Source organism: Odocoileus virginianus, chromosome 14 (assembly GCF_023699985.2).
Source record: "Odocoileus virginianus isolate 20LAN1187 ecotype Illinois chromosome 14, Ovbor_1.2, whole genome shotgun sequence".
In the NCBI taxonomy this organism is placed as follows: Eukaryota; Metazoa; Chordata; class Mammalia; order Artiodactyla; family Cervidae; genus Odocoileus; species Odocoileus virginianus.
Window position 1 is genome coordinate 51,478,728 of NC_069687.1, and position 14,792 is coordinate 51,493,519.

The window sequence follows — 14,792 nt, forward strand, 5'->3', positions numbered from 1 at the left end:
TCCCAGAAACTGAAGTTAATTATTTATTAAATGGATGTTAAGTACTAGACATATACTCATTATCATGAATTATTTGCATTTTTTATACAAAATAATATTTTAGGATAATGGTGCTATTACGCTTGCACTTGAAAGCTGAGATAACGCTCAAAATTTTTGGCATTTTCCTATTCTCAGAGTTCCAATAAAACTATAATAGTTTTTAATATTAACTCATTTTTGCATTTTTTAATATCTCTCAGATACTGTTTCTTAGTAGAGTCTGCTATGTAACATTTTAAATATATTTTTGACTAAATGTCACTGTTATTCTACTTCTGACAGTATCTGGAAGTAGCTTCTTTGTTCTCTGAAGCAGAAAATTATAATGTTATGAAAACTGGATAGAGAGACAAGTATGCCTGCTTTAGGAGCAAAAATAGGCTTTATTGTATTCTATGAGTTGGAACACATTATCTAGATGAATACAATTATATTCTAAAAATACACAAATTTCAATTAACATTTTTTAAATTTGAAATTTATCTCTATTGTATACACCAATTTGAGTTTAGAAATTCTCTTTTTTATCATGGTCTCATCAAGCAGTAGTGAGCCACGTTGGTTTTATTGACTGTGATAAGCCTTATTTAAGATGGCACACATATCTTTAAGGTATAATTTATTCTGTAATAACTATAGCTAATACTAGCATTTACGGTTTACTACACATTTCCAATCCTCACATAAACCTGTGATGATAGTACTGTTCTCTACCCCATTTTAACAGATGAGAAATTACATCACAAAGAAATAAATACCTTGTCCAGGGTCACACAGCTAGTAAGTATTAGAACCGTGACATAAACATAGGCTTTCTGACTTCAGAATCTGTGCTCTTAATCACTTTGTATGCTGTGTAAGCCTAAATCCAGAAAATGATTTGAGTGTAAAGCACAAACTAAAAGCCTACATTTTTCACAGTAGCTATAAAAATAGTCTGTTTCTAAACTGTATAATCAGAAAGGGGGTGGTTTGAAACTAAAATTCAGAAGTTATGTATGTAATAGCAAAATGCTGATAAAAATAGTAATAGGGGATTGGATGATAGGATAGGAGGTACTACAGCTTATTCAGCCACAGAGGAATACTGTGCAACCTTGGAAAGAAATGAAGACAACATCTATATACAGTTTCAGACTGATTTGAGACTATAAGCAAAGAACAGAGTCCATCGTTTTCCTGTATTTAAAGAGTGCACATAGATAGCAATGGAAAAATAAACCAAATTAATAAAAGTAGTTAAGTAGGGGAAAGAGGGGCAGAGAATGCAAACAGAATGCAAACTAAGTCTTTCAGAAAGTACATTTTGTACATTAGGGGTTGGAGCCATAGAGACGTTTTACATGACTTAAAATAATAGAGTAAAAGCAGTTCTAAAGATTTTTTTGAAAAGGAAACATTGAATCTATTACTGTGTTGGTGGCATAAGTCATCTGAGAATATTTCAAGTAATTTTAATACACAGTATTTTATATGTACGTTCCTGGTGAGATATAATGTTAAAACAGACAGAAACGTAAGGAAATTATCAATTGCTTTCAGTATTGTTATTGTTATCAGCAATATTGGCATTGTTATTTTGAAACCCAGAAGTACATATGTCGATATTTTGTACATGTCATGTAAGTTAAGGTTATTTGAATAGGATATTTTCAATACAAGGGAAGAAGGATGGAATGATAAAATCAAAGAAGTTACATAAAATGCTGTGGATGGTGACTGCAGCCATGAAATTAAAAGACATTCCTTGAAAGAAAAGCTATGACAAGCCTGTGCTGTGCTGTGTTTAGGCGCTCAGTCATGTCCGATTCTTTGTGACCCCATGGACTGTAGCCCGCCAGGCTCCTCTGTCCATGAGGATTCTCTAGGCAAGAATACTGGAGTGAGTTGCCATGCCCTCCTCCAGGGGACCTTCCCAACCCAAGACACCATGTTGAAAAGCAGAGACGTCACTTTGCCAATAGAGGTCCATATAGTCAAACCTGTAGTTTTTTCACTAGGCATGTACGGATGTGAGAGTTGGACCGTACAGAAAGCTGAGTGCCGAAGAGTTGATGCTTAAACTGTGATACTGGAGAAGACTCTTGAGAGTCCCTTGAATAGCAAAGAGATCAAACCAGTCAATCCTAAAGGAAATCAGTCCTGAGTATTCACTGAAAGGGCTGACACTGAAGCTGGAGTGCCAATACTTTGGCCACCTGATGCAAAGAGCCAACTTGGAAAAGACTGTGATGTTGGGAAAGCTTGAGGGCAGTTGGAGAAGGAGGTGACAGAAGATGAGATGGTTGGATGGCATCACCAACTCAATGGACATGACTTTGAGCAAATTTGGGATGATAGTGAAGGACAGGGAAGTCTGGCATGCTGCGGTCCCTGGGGTCGCAAAGAGTCAGACACGACTTAGCGACTGAACAACAACATAAAATGCTATAATCTTAAATTGGATTTGGCGAATTATTGGTATGTGCTTCTCAGGAAGAGAAGTATAGATTTCCTAATTCGTGTAAGCCAAGTCCTAGAAGCAGTGTCAGTGCAGTGGCAATAAGCACCTCAGAACCTAGATTAAATGCTGTGGTCTGTGAACTCCGGGTCCTGCTGCTGGCTGACTCCAGAGCTCAGGTGGGAGGGACACAAGATAAACCGGGAAGATCTCCTTGTGCCGGAGGAAGAGAAGATGGGATTCTGTCTAAAGAGTGCAAGAGCCAACTTGGAGGAGCTCCCTCTGACTAGTAAGGGTGCAGTTTGGGCATGGAAACTAAAATAAGTGGATTAAAACACATCGAACATGTTAAAATCTCTGAGGACATAATGATTCTGCCCCCCACCCCCCAAGAAGAGTAAGTTATGATTTAAATTCTCTTAATATCTGTAAATTATGTTTTAATAAAACTACCTGTTATTTATTTATTATAGTTGTCTTTAGTAGTATTTCCTCTTGGAGATGTTCGGCCATCTATGTATATATGCATTTTGCTTAAAATATGCAAAGTTGTTTGTTATCACTGAAACCACTAGATGCGTTTTTCAAAAATCTTGTTTAGAAGTGAAAGATAGGATTTTGATCATTATGCAAAAACCTTTTTTCACTTTGTTAATAGTCATAATTTGAACTCTATGATTTTTCAGTCACAGCTGCAATAACTTCCCTGAAAAGTGGATCCTATAGAGTGTCATGAGTGTGAAAATAATATAAGACCATTCCCATATGGATTTTCCCACAGGAAAAATTATCTCAGGTTCACCGTGTCTAAAACAAAGCCTCACTATTATTAATGGCATCACAATTGTACCCATTGACCATACATGAAAATGAGTATTTCCAGACTTCTTCACCTTTGATCAGCTGTTCAAATTCTTTTCTATATCTGATCAGTTATACTTTCTGAATTTTCTCTTAATTCTGATCCACAGTACTTGCATTTTCCTGTATAATTCTTCAGAAAGGATCTCATAATTTCTTTTTTTTTTTCCATTTATTTTTATTAGTTGGAGGCTAATTACTTTACATCATTACAGTAGTTTTTGTTATACATCGAAATGAATTAGCCATGGATTTACATGTATTCCCCATCCCAGCCCAGGATCTCATAATTTCTATGGTTCCTAACCTTTTTGATTACAAAGAATCCTCCATTTTAGTTCTGAAATAAGTGAATCCTTTACACAACAGTAACTTTACCTCTGTGTATAAGGAAAGTGCCTAACGGCAGAGAGCTGGATTGTACTGAATAGTACATTTCAATGAATTTATATATTAAAAGTCTTAATCTTTAGCATGTGGTTACTTTTCTGCACAAACTTCTGTAATATTTGCTGCTAATAAATTTTTTGGTGTAATTTTTTAAGTGCACTAAATTGTCTGCAGCTTCTCTGTTCCACATATTCAGACAGGTTGACCCATAGGGGTTTTATTATTGTACTTCAGTTTTCTTGAAGAAGTTTCTTTCAGAGTCATGCTAGTTCCCCCTCCCCAAGCTTATAGCTTCTTTTTATTGTTCTTAGTGTTCTGAAATTTTACAATGATGTGCCTTGATGTAGGTTTATTTCAATTAATAGTACCAGGCACTGCTGGGCCCTTTTAGTCTGAAATGTCTCTCTTTTAGATCCTTTAAAGAAAATACGTTGTCTTCTCCTGGGGTGGGGGGAGGTCAGTTGCCCAAAATATGCAGACTTGGGAATATCTGGCAATTTTTTCTTAAGTAGACTTCCAGCCAGTCTTATTTTTAGCTTTTCCTTTACCCTCCTTTCCAGAGATTTATGGTTCTGCTAGTTTCTGTGGTTTTTGATGAGAAGAGGTAGTTCGGTTCACTTCAGCTCAGTCGCTCAGTTGTGTCTGGCTCTTTGCACCCCCATGGACTGCAGCACTCCAGGCTTGCCTGTCCATCACCAACTCCTGGAGCTTGCTCAAACTCATGTCCACTGAGTCGGTGATGCCATCCAACCATCTCATCCTCTGTCGTCCCCTTTTCCTCCTGCCTTCAAGCTTTCCCAGCATCAGGGTCTTTTCTTTCTTTGCATCAAGTGGCCAAAGTATTGAAACTTCAGCTTTAGCATTAGTCCTTCCAATGAATATTCAGGACTGCTTTCCTTTAGGATGGACTGGTTTGATCCTTTTACAGTCCAAGAGACTCTCAAGAATCTTTTCCAACACGCAGTTCAAAAGCATCAATTCTTCGCCACTCAGCTTTCTTTATGGTCCAACTCTCACATCCCCAATGGTCTTCCCTGGTGGCTCAGAGGATAAAGCATCTGCCTGCAATGTGGGAGATGCAGGTTCGATCCCTGGGTCGGGAAGATTCCTTAGAGAAGGAAATGGCAACTCCAGTATTCTTGCCTGGAGAATTTCATGGATGGAGGAGCCTGGTAGGCTACAGTCCACGCAGTCTCAAGGCGTTGGACACAACTGAGCGACTTCACTTTCCTTTTCCTTTTCTCACATCCATACATGACTACTGGAAAAACCATAGCTTTGACTGGATGGACCTTTGTCGGCAAAGTGATGTCTCTGCTTTTTAATATGCTGTCTAGGTTTGTTGTAGCTTTTCTTCCAAGGAGCAAGTGTTTTTTTTTGGTTTTGTTTTTTTTTTTTTAATATCATGTCTGCACTCACCATCTACAGAGATTTTGGAGCCCAAGAAAATAAAGTCTGTCACTGTTTCCATTGTTTCCCCATCTATTTGCCATGAAGTGATGGGATGGGATGCCATGATCTTTGTTTTTTGAATGTAGAGTTTTAAGCCAGCTTTTTCACCCTCCTCAAGAGGCTACTTAGTTCCTCTTCACTTTCTGCTATAAGTGTGGTGTCATCTGCATATCTTAGGTTATTGATATTTCTCCTGGCAATCTTGATTCCAGCTTGAGCTTCATCCAGCCCAGCATTTCTCATGATGTACTCTGCATGTAAGTTAAATAAGCAGGGTGACAATATACAGCCTTGACGTACTCCTTTCCCAATTTAGAACCAGTCCGTTGTTCCATGTCCATTTGTAACTGTTGCTTCTTGACCTGCATACAGGTTTCCTAGGAGGCAGGTAAGGTGGTTTGGTATTCTCATCTCTTGAAGAATTTGTAGGGAGAAGATAAATTTGGTACACATCGAGTTGCTCTTGGCTTTCTGTATTACAGCCTTAGGTTTCAGCTTTCTCTCATCTGATAAGTCAGTTACTTCTTGAATTTCTTTTTTGTACCTTCCAGTACTCATCTCTCATTCCTTTTGTCCTTTTAAAATTATTCCCCCTCCCTTTAAAATCTTCTTACTCTAATTTTAGTGGAGTTTTAGGAAGTTAAAGTGGGTCCAACAGTCAGCAGATGGCCTTACTTTCCATTCATAGATAAAATTTCTAGTGACATCTACCTCTAGGTAGCTTATTTACACCTTCCCCCTGCTCTTTATTCTGAGTCTAATTTTTTTGACAAACCTTACTGAAGTCAGATTTAATTATGTTCTGAGTCTCATCATTTCCTTTGGCTTTTAATCATAAACTGTGATATCTATTTTTTTTCCTGTATCTCTTAGTAGATAGCATAGTGTTTGGCCCACAGTAAAAGTTTTTGTGGTTTTAAACTTTGTTTTGGACATTCCTTTTGTCTCATGGACAAAAAAAGAATCTTGTCATTCATTGTACTGTTTGCTTACCTTGAGAATGTTTTGAAATGCACAAGGTGTATTTGGTTGTCACTGTATTGGGGGCATGCAATTGGAACGTAATGAGCAGAGATCAGAGATGCTTGAAACCCTTTGATAGGTGGAATAGTCCTGCACAGTAAACCCTTGTCCCACTGGGAACGCCGGTATTCGGTCCTGCGAACCATTGCTGGAAGCTCTTCAGGGAAGCCTGCCTCTGCCTTGAGATTGGTACTTGCCCACAACCCTCTCAGATGGTGTCTGTGTTCATTCTTACCCCTCAAGCAGTGGGACTAGAAGTATGGGCGTTTCTTCTTGATCCCCACAGCTGCATTCTGACCACTGCCTTCCTCACTCCCTGCACCCCGACCCCTGCCCACCAAAACAAAAATCCCAGCCCAGTTTGAATTTCATGCTGTGTTTGTTTTAGAAGGAACCCATCTCACTCATATAAAAGGACTTTATGTTTCAGGTTTTCACATGTCACAATCAGTGTGCATGGTTAATAATCTGTATGATTATATTATAAATATAGTAAGATTATTTCTCATTTAATAAATGTGCAGTTTATATACATTCATTTTCCATCCAGTTGACTGATAAATTAAAAGTGCAGGCTTCAGGGCACCCAAAGCCGGTGCTCTGTGATAAGCTGGAGGGACAGGGTGGGGACGGAGGTGAGAGGGGGGTTTAGAATGGAGGGGACACATGTTTACCTATGGCCAATTACTGATGTATGGCAAAAACCATCACAATATTGTAAAGTAATTTTCCTCCAATTAAAATAAGTAAATAAAAATTTTAAATGTAGGCTTAATTTTGTATAGTGAGTATAGTTGTTACTAATTTTGCTTTTCACTATTAGAATACTTTTGAAATGCCTTTTGCCTCTGTAAGGCCATAAATATTAAACAGATACCAAACATTAAGCAAGCATCATTAAACATTTTCTAAGGGTTGTTTGTTTAAAATGCAAAGATAAGAAGTACAATGACATCATGAAACTTGTGTTATCAGAATGTGATTAATTATAATTCTATAATTAATAGAATTAATTATATGTGTCTAAATATTATATCCTTAAAATTGAATTGTAATTTTTAATGGACTATCTTATAGAAGTGTGTAAAGTGTCAGGATAATGAATATTTCATGTGTTTGTATGTATGTGTATTTAATATATTGTTTTCTTTACCTGTGTTTTGTATAAAGCATTGACTTGCATTACTCAGCATTACCATTGTGTCATTTTGGTTTTTAGGTTGTGGAAAATGCCCTTAAAGTGAACCCAGTATTAGGCCCGCAAATGTTTCAACCAATTCTACCCTGTATTTTCAGAGGTATTATAGAGGGGGAGGTAAGATTTTTCTTAAGCTTCTAATATTAATACTAGATTCTAGGCTTATTTTCCTTATTCTTTGGAAATTTACTTCTTATTCATTGTTAGATATGAAAAGGACTTACTGTTTGATTATTTTGAAGTAAATTACCTCAATTTCAGGGTAGTTATACAGCTTTGCTATTTCTCTCTCTACATTGGACAGTATGAATTTCTTTTGCTATCTCATGTCTTTCACTCATATGCATGTGTGTTCATACACAAACATGTTAAGCATAGGAATGGGAAAAATAGTGCTAGTTTTGTTACATACAGAATATATGAAAATGCTGGTTTTCTTCTAAGTTAAGCTCTTTAATAGACTCTAAATATGTATGTTAGGAGCTTTTAAAGTAATATAAATGTGTGAGTATGCCATTGATAAATATTCTTTCTTTGTTCCTCTCTTTATTATATATATACACATATATAAACCATATAAATATGTATATAATACATATATATTACCTTGTGTGACATATATTTAGTAAATTAGTTAGAACTCAACAATATTGGCAGTTCATTCTAAAGAAGCAGTATAAAGAAGAATATTATTTTATATCCCTGTTGATTGTTACTTTGTCAATGATTGTTTATGATTGTTTATACTTGTACCATAACACAATTTTAAATGTTCTGTGTTTTAATTGCACAGAGGTATCCTGTAGTAATGTCAACATATCTCGGAGTTATGGGTCGAGTCCTGCTACAAAACACTAGTTTTTTTTCTTCACTTCTTAATGAAATGGCACATAAATTTAATCAAGAGGTAAGAATCTATGTACTTATATTGAAGAAAATCTTTATCCAAATAAAGTTTGGAAAAAATTTGGTGAGATAATAAGTCTATAAAAAAAACCTTGAAGTACTTTAACTTTATTTATTGCCTGAATGAAATTTTATTATTGTGTTCAAGAATACAAAATGAAGTCATACATAGTTGAATCATTCATGGAATTACTTTCAACAAGTATGATCTTGAAATAAGTATTTTTGTTATTTTAAATCTTTAATAACCTATGCTGTATGATAATTTGGGGAAAAAAAGAAAGGAATCTGTGAGTGGCAATTGAAACTTAAGTTTTTTTCTTTCTCAAAATAGACAGTGTTATTCTACTTTAACTATAGGATTGAATTTTGATTTGTTTATGGTTGTAGTTTTTGTTAACTCATACATAAAATGAAACAGGAATACTTTACATACAATCATGTCCTACCTTTGTTTCATTTCTTTAATGAACTTGTTTTTAATGTCATGCAGTGTTTCTGTCATCATTACTGTAGGAAATGACCTTTTCAGCAGAAGTTTATTAAAAACATACTAAGCTGAAACCAGTCACCTGAGTAAGTTTGGAATAGGTTCTTCAAAGAGTTGGTTACTTGAGACTGCATACATTATAGTAAAATATGGTTTTTATGTCTTGAATGATTCATCTGTTAAGGTTTATAAAATGTAGAAGGTAGAATATACCTGACTGGTATCTCTAGAATGGAGGGACAATTTGGGAAAAATTCAGGTTTTTGGCTGAAACAGATATTACCATCTCCACTTTTAATGAAAATCCAGAGTAAGGAAGTGCAAATTGTAGAATGTATGTTAGTTTTTACAGAATTAGACTAACCTAATTAGAGAACCTAGACTTCATTTTGATGAATAGACAGGAGAGAGTTTTCATTAGCTGCATTAAGTTTAGCTGTGATGGAATAATGTTAAAAGTTTAAAGAGTATATTCAGTTGAGTTCAGCAAAATCTGTTGAGTGATCTTAGTAATAATGTATTTATAAATTTTATATATTATTTTAAGTCTTCACAACAGCCCAATGAGATAATGATATTTCTATATCTATCTCACACCTGACAAAGTTGAGACTTGGAGAGATTCAGTGACTTGGTCAAGTTTGCAAGGCTAGTAAGTGATGGAATTGATATGCACACCCCAGTAACCTCACTTCATCTCAGTGACCACATTCTGCTGCCTCCTGTACATCCTGAAATAGGCACTTCTCCAATGTATACCCGAGACACTTGGTTTGACAAGCTTGCTTTTTAAAGGGAGAGAGTACTTAACAGGCCATTTTGTAACGTTATTATGTTATATGTCCTATGTTAGAATTACGTCCAGCGTGCTGTGGGAAGTGAAAAATTACTGTTAAATTTTTTTGCCAGTTTTTTTTTTCCTTGTGATAAGATACACATAGCATAAAATACCATCTTACCTATTTTCAAGTATTCAGGTCAATGGTATTAAATATAATAATGTACAATCTTCACCGCCATCCATCTCCATAACTCTTTCAGACTTCTAAAACTTGAACCTCTGTACTCATTACACAATAATTTCTCATTACCCTCTCCCTGTAGCCCCTGGAAATACCATGCTACTTTTTATGTCTGTGATTTTTGACTACTCTAAATACCTCATATAAGTGGAATCATGCAATATTTGTCTTTTTGTGACTAATATATCACTTAAGCATAATATTCTGAATGTTCATGGTGTGTGCATGCTTAGTCGTGTCTGACTCTCAGCGACTCCATGGACTGTAGCCCACCAGGCTCCTCTGTCCATGGGATTCTCCAGGCGAGAATACTGGAGTGGGTTGCCATTTCCTTCTCCAAGGATCTGAATGTTCATAGTATTGTAGAATATGTCAGAATTTCCTTTCTTTTTAAGACTGAATAACATTCCATGGTGTGGACGTGTGTGTGTGTGTGTGTGTGTGTGTGTGTGTGTGTACAATGTTACTATAAGACAGTGGCTCTACTTGCCTGTGCTATGCAGTATGTCCGTGTTGTTTATTTCTGACCCATTTTGAGTTGAATTTTGTATATGGTATGAGGTAAGGATCCAACTTCATTATTTTGCATATGGTTATTCACTTTTTACAGTGCCATTTATTGAGAAGATTGTCCTTTCCTCATTGAATGATCTTGGCACGCTTGTCAAAAATCATTCAATCATTTATGCAAGGGTTTATTTCTGGGCTCTCTATTCTGTTCCATCGGTCTATATGTCTACTTTGTATGATTATCACATAATTTTGATTACTAAAACTTCGTAATGTATGTTGAAATTCAAAAGTGTGAGTCCTGTGGCTTTTTTCATCCTTTTGGAGATGATTTTGTCTATTCAGGATCCTTTGAGATTCTCAATGAACTTTAGGATGCCTTTTTCTATTTCTGCAAAGAAAAAATATCATTGAGATTTTGATAGAGGTTGCACTGAAACTGTAGATTGCTTTGAGGAGTAGTTGTTTAGTCACTCAGTTATATCCAACTATTCGCGACCCAAGGGACTGCAGCACTCCAGGCTTCCCTGTCCTTCACTGTCTCCTGGAGTTTGATCAGACTTGTGTCCTTTGAGTCAGTGATGCCATCCAACCATCTTGTCCTCTGATGTCCCCTTCTCCTCCTACCTTCAATCTTGCCCAGCATCAGAGTCTTTTCCAGTGAGTCGGCTCTTTGCATCAGGTGGCCAGTGTATTTGAGCGTCAACTTCAGCATCAGTCCTTTCAGTGAATATTCAGGACTGATTTCCTTTTAGGATTGACTGGTTTGATCTCCTTGCAGTCCAAGGAACTCTCAAGAGTCTACTCCAACACCACAGTTCAAAAGCATCAATTCTTCAGTACTCAGCATTCTTTATGATCCAACTCTCGCATCCATACATGACTACTGGGAAAACCATAGCTTTGATTAGACAGACGTTTGTTGACAAAGTAATGTCTCTGCTTTTTAATATGTTGTCTAGGTTTGTTGTAGCTTTTTTCTAAGGAGAAAGCATTTTTTTATTTCATGGTTGCAGTCACCATCCACAGTGATTTTGGAGCCCAAGAAAATAAAATCTGTCACTGTTTCCATTGTTTCCCCATCTATTTACCATGAAGTGATGGGACTGGATGCCATGATCTTTGTTTTCTGAATGTCAAGTTTTAAGCCAGCTTTTTCACTCTCCTCTTTCATCTTCATCAAGAGGCTCTTTAATTCTTCTTTGCTTTCTGCCATAAGTGTAGTGTCGTCTGCATATCTGAGGTTATTGATATTTCTCCCAGCAATCTTGATTCCAGCTTGAGCTTCATCCAGCCCAGCATTTCTCATGATGTACTCTGCATATAAGTTAAATAAGCAGGGTGACATTATACAGCCTCAGTGCACTCCTTGCCCAATTTTGAACCAGTCCATTGTTCCATGTCTGGCCTAACTGTTGCTTCTTGAGTTGCATATGGGTGTCTCAGGAGGCAAGTAAGGTGGTCTGGTATTCCCATCTCTTTAAGAATTTTCCACAGTTTGTTGTGATCTCCATATCAGAGGCTTTAGCTTAGTCAATGAAGCAGATGTTTTTCTGGAATTCTCTTGCTTTTTCTATGATCCAGTGGATGTATTGACATTTCTTAATATTGTCTTGCAATCCATGAATGTGGGCTATGTTTTTATTTATTAATGTCTTAATAAGAAATGTTTAGTATTTTTCGTTATATGTCTTTCCCCTCCTTGGTTAATTCCTAAGTGTTTTATTCTTTTTGCTGGTTATATAAATGGAATTGTTTTTGTACTTTCTTCTTTAGATTGTTCATTGCTCATGTATAAAAATGCAAGTGACTGTTGTTTGTTGACTTTATATTTTGCTACTTTGATGAATTTATATATTCTCACAGTTTTTTTGGTGGCATCTTTGGGACTTTCTATATATAAGAACATATCATCCAAAAGCATAATAATTTTGCTTCTTCCTTTCCAGTTTTGATGCCTTTTATTTCTTTTGCTTGTCTAATTTTTCTGGCTAGAACTTGCAATACTGTGTTGAATAGAAGTAAAATTTGGCATCCTTGCCTTGTTCCTGGCAAAATAGAAATAACCTGTGGCAGCTGTTGGTGCTGCTTCAACCTGTTGACAGTATGAAGGATTGGAGAGAGATGTTATAGGGTCAGACTTATTTCTGTCACTGTAGTAAGAGCACTGGCTTTTCATGGAATACTTCTCAGTGTGAAGAAAAAATGTTTTTTGCAAAGAATTGGCCAAAAATTGTCAAAGCCATCATGTTTGAGTCAAGAGACTATGTGAATGAAAGAGAATGAAATTTTACTGTAGTTCAAATGACTACTGTTGACTGTGAGCCTGGTTTTAAAGGACATCAGAATTTAATAGGACTAGGAAAATGAGTTCCAGTAAATTCAGATAACTTTGAACAAGCAAAGATTTTGCAGAAGGGTTTGTCTCTTCTAAACATATGAAAACAGTTGTCAGTAGAGGAAACCAAGTTAATTATGAGTGATTTTATATTTTTAGGAAAGAATTTGGGTTCGTTGTAAAAGTCACTGTTAGAACAGTGCACCTGCTTAGTCCACCTCTAAGCATTCGCTAATCAAAGTCTTTCAGAGTCGTTTTCTGTCTTGAATGAAGAATACTTTTTAGACGAAAACCTAATTCAGTTTAGAGCCTAGAGTGTTGAAGAATGGTACTTTTGCTGTAGGGGAATTTGCTAGAAAATGACAGTATTTGTAGGCCCCTTTTCTCTATAGACTTACTTTTTCTTCCAAAGGATAGCATCTTTCTTCGTGTAAACACATGTTGTGGAATTCAGGACGGGGGGAAGGGCTTTGGGGATTACGGCTTTTCACCACTCAGCATCTTGATTTTCATTTAGATCATCTAATTTTAATTTGTTTCTCACCTTGTCTTCTCCCTGTTTTTGATGCCTTGAGTTGGAACTTCTCAAAATTTATTTTTGCAGATACTGAATCTTTGTACTCCTATAAGAGTGGGGATGGTGATCTGGAAGTTTCTAATTGTTCCTTATACAGATTCTCAACTAGTTTTCCTGTTTTGAGCTCTATGCCACTGTCTTCTTTGTGGCCTGATAATTGCAAGATGCTGAGAAACAAGTCTGTTTGCATTAGACTGTTATTCCCCTGTCAAGCAGTTTGTTTCTAAGCTTTTTTGTTCTACTAGTAAAGTAATGCTCAAAATTCTCCAAGGCAGGCTTTAGCAATACGTGAACTGTGAACTTCCAGATGTTCAAGCTGATTTTAGAAAAGGCAGAGGAACCAGAGATCAAATTGCCAACATCCACTGGATCATTGAAAAAGCTAGAGAGTTCCAGAAAAACATCTATTTCTGCTTTATTGACTACGCCAAAGCCTTTGACTGTGTGGATCACAATAAACTGTGGAAAATTCTGAAAGAGATGGGCATACCAGACCACATGACCTGCCTCTTGAGAAACCTATATGCAGGTCAGGAAGCAACAGTTAGAACTGGACATGGACCAACAGACTGGTTCCAAATAGGAAAAGGAGTACATCAAGGCTGTATATTCTCACCCTGCTTATTTAACTTATATGCAGAGTACATCATGAGACACACTGGGCTGGAAGAAGCACAAGCTGGAATCAAGATTGCCAGGAGAAATATCAATAACCTCAGATATGCAGATGACACCACCCTTATGGCAGAAAATGAAGAGGAACTAAAAAACCTCTTGATGAAGGTGAAAGAGGAGAGTGAAAAAGTTGTTTAAAGCTCAACATTCAGAAAACTAAGATCATGGCATCCGGTCCCATCACTTCATGGCAAATAGTTGGGGAAACAGTGGAAACAGTGTCAGACTTTATTCTTTGGGGCTCCAAAATCACTGCAGATGGTGATTGCAGCCATGAAATTAAAAGATGCTTGTTCCTTGGAAGGAAAGTTATGACCAACCTAGATAACATTAAAAAGCAGAGACATTTCTTTGCCAACAAAGGTCCGTCTAGTCAAGGCTATGGTTTTTCCAGTGGTCATGTATGGATATGAGAGTTGGCCTGTGAAAAAAGCTGAGCGCTGAAGAATTGATGCTTTTGAACTGTGGTGTTGGAGAAGACTCTTGAGAGTCCCTTGGACAGCAAGGAGATCCAACCAGTCCATCCTAAAGCAGATAAGTCTTGGGTGTTCATTGGAAGGACTGATACTGAAGCTGAAACTCCAATACTTTGGCCACCTGATGCGAAGAGTCGGCTCATTGGAAATGACCCTGATGCTGGGAGGGATTGGGGGCAGGAGGAGAAGGGGACGACAGAGGATGCGATGGCTGGATGGCATCACCAACTCGATGGACATGAGTTTGAGTAAACTCCGGGAGTTGGTGATGGACAGGAAGGCCTGGCGTGCTGCATTTCACGGGGTCACAGAGAGTCGGATATGACTGAGAGACTGAACTGCACTGAACTGATGTTACTTACTAAGCACTCTTTCATCCACTTGCCATCATT

The 14,792-nt window shown here is 36.9% G+C and overlaps 1 protein-coding gene across 1 annotated transcript in view; it reads left to right on the top strand.

Annotated features, from left to right (window-relative positions):
- IPO11 (importin 11) overlaps positions 1 to 14,792 on the top strand; it is a 196,246-nt gene that overhangs the window by 114,663 nt on the left and 66,791 nt on the right. The window contains exons 25-26 of the mRNA XM_020879101.2: positions 7,428 to 7,523; positions 8,200 to 8,313. Coding sequence (XP_020734760.1) covers positions 7,428 to 7,523; positions 8,200 to 8,313 — 210 coding nt within the window. The remainder of the gene's footprint in view (positions 1 to 7,427; positions 7,524 to 8,199; positions 8,314 to 14,792) is intronic.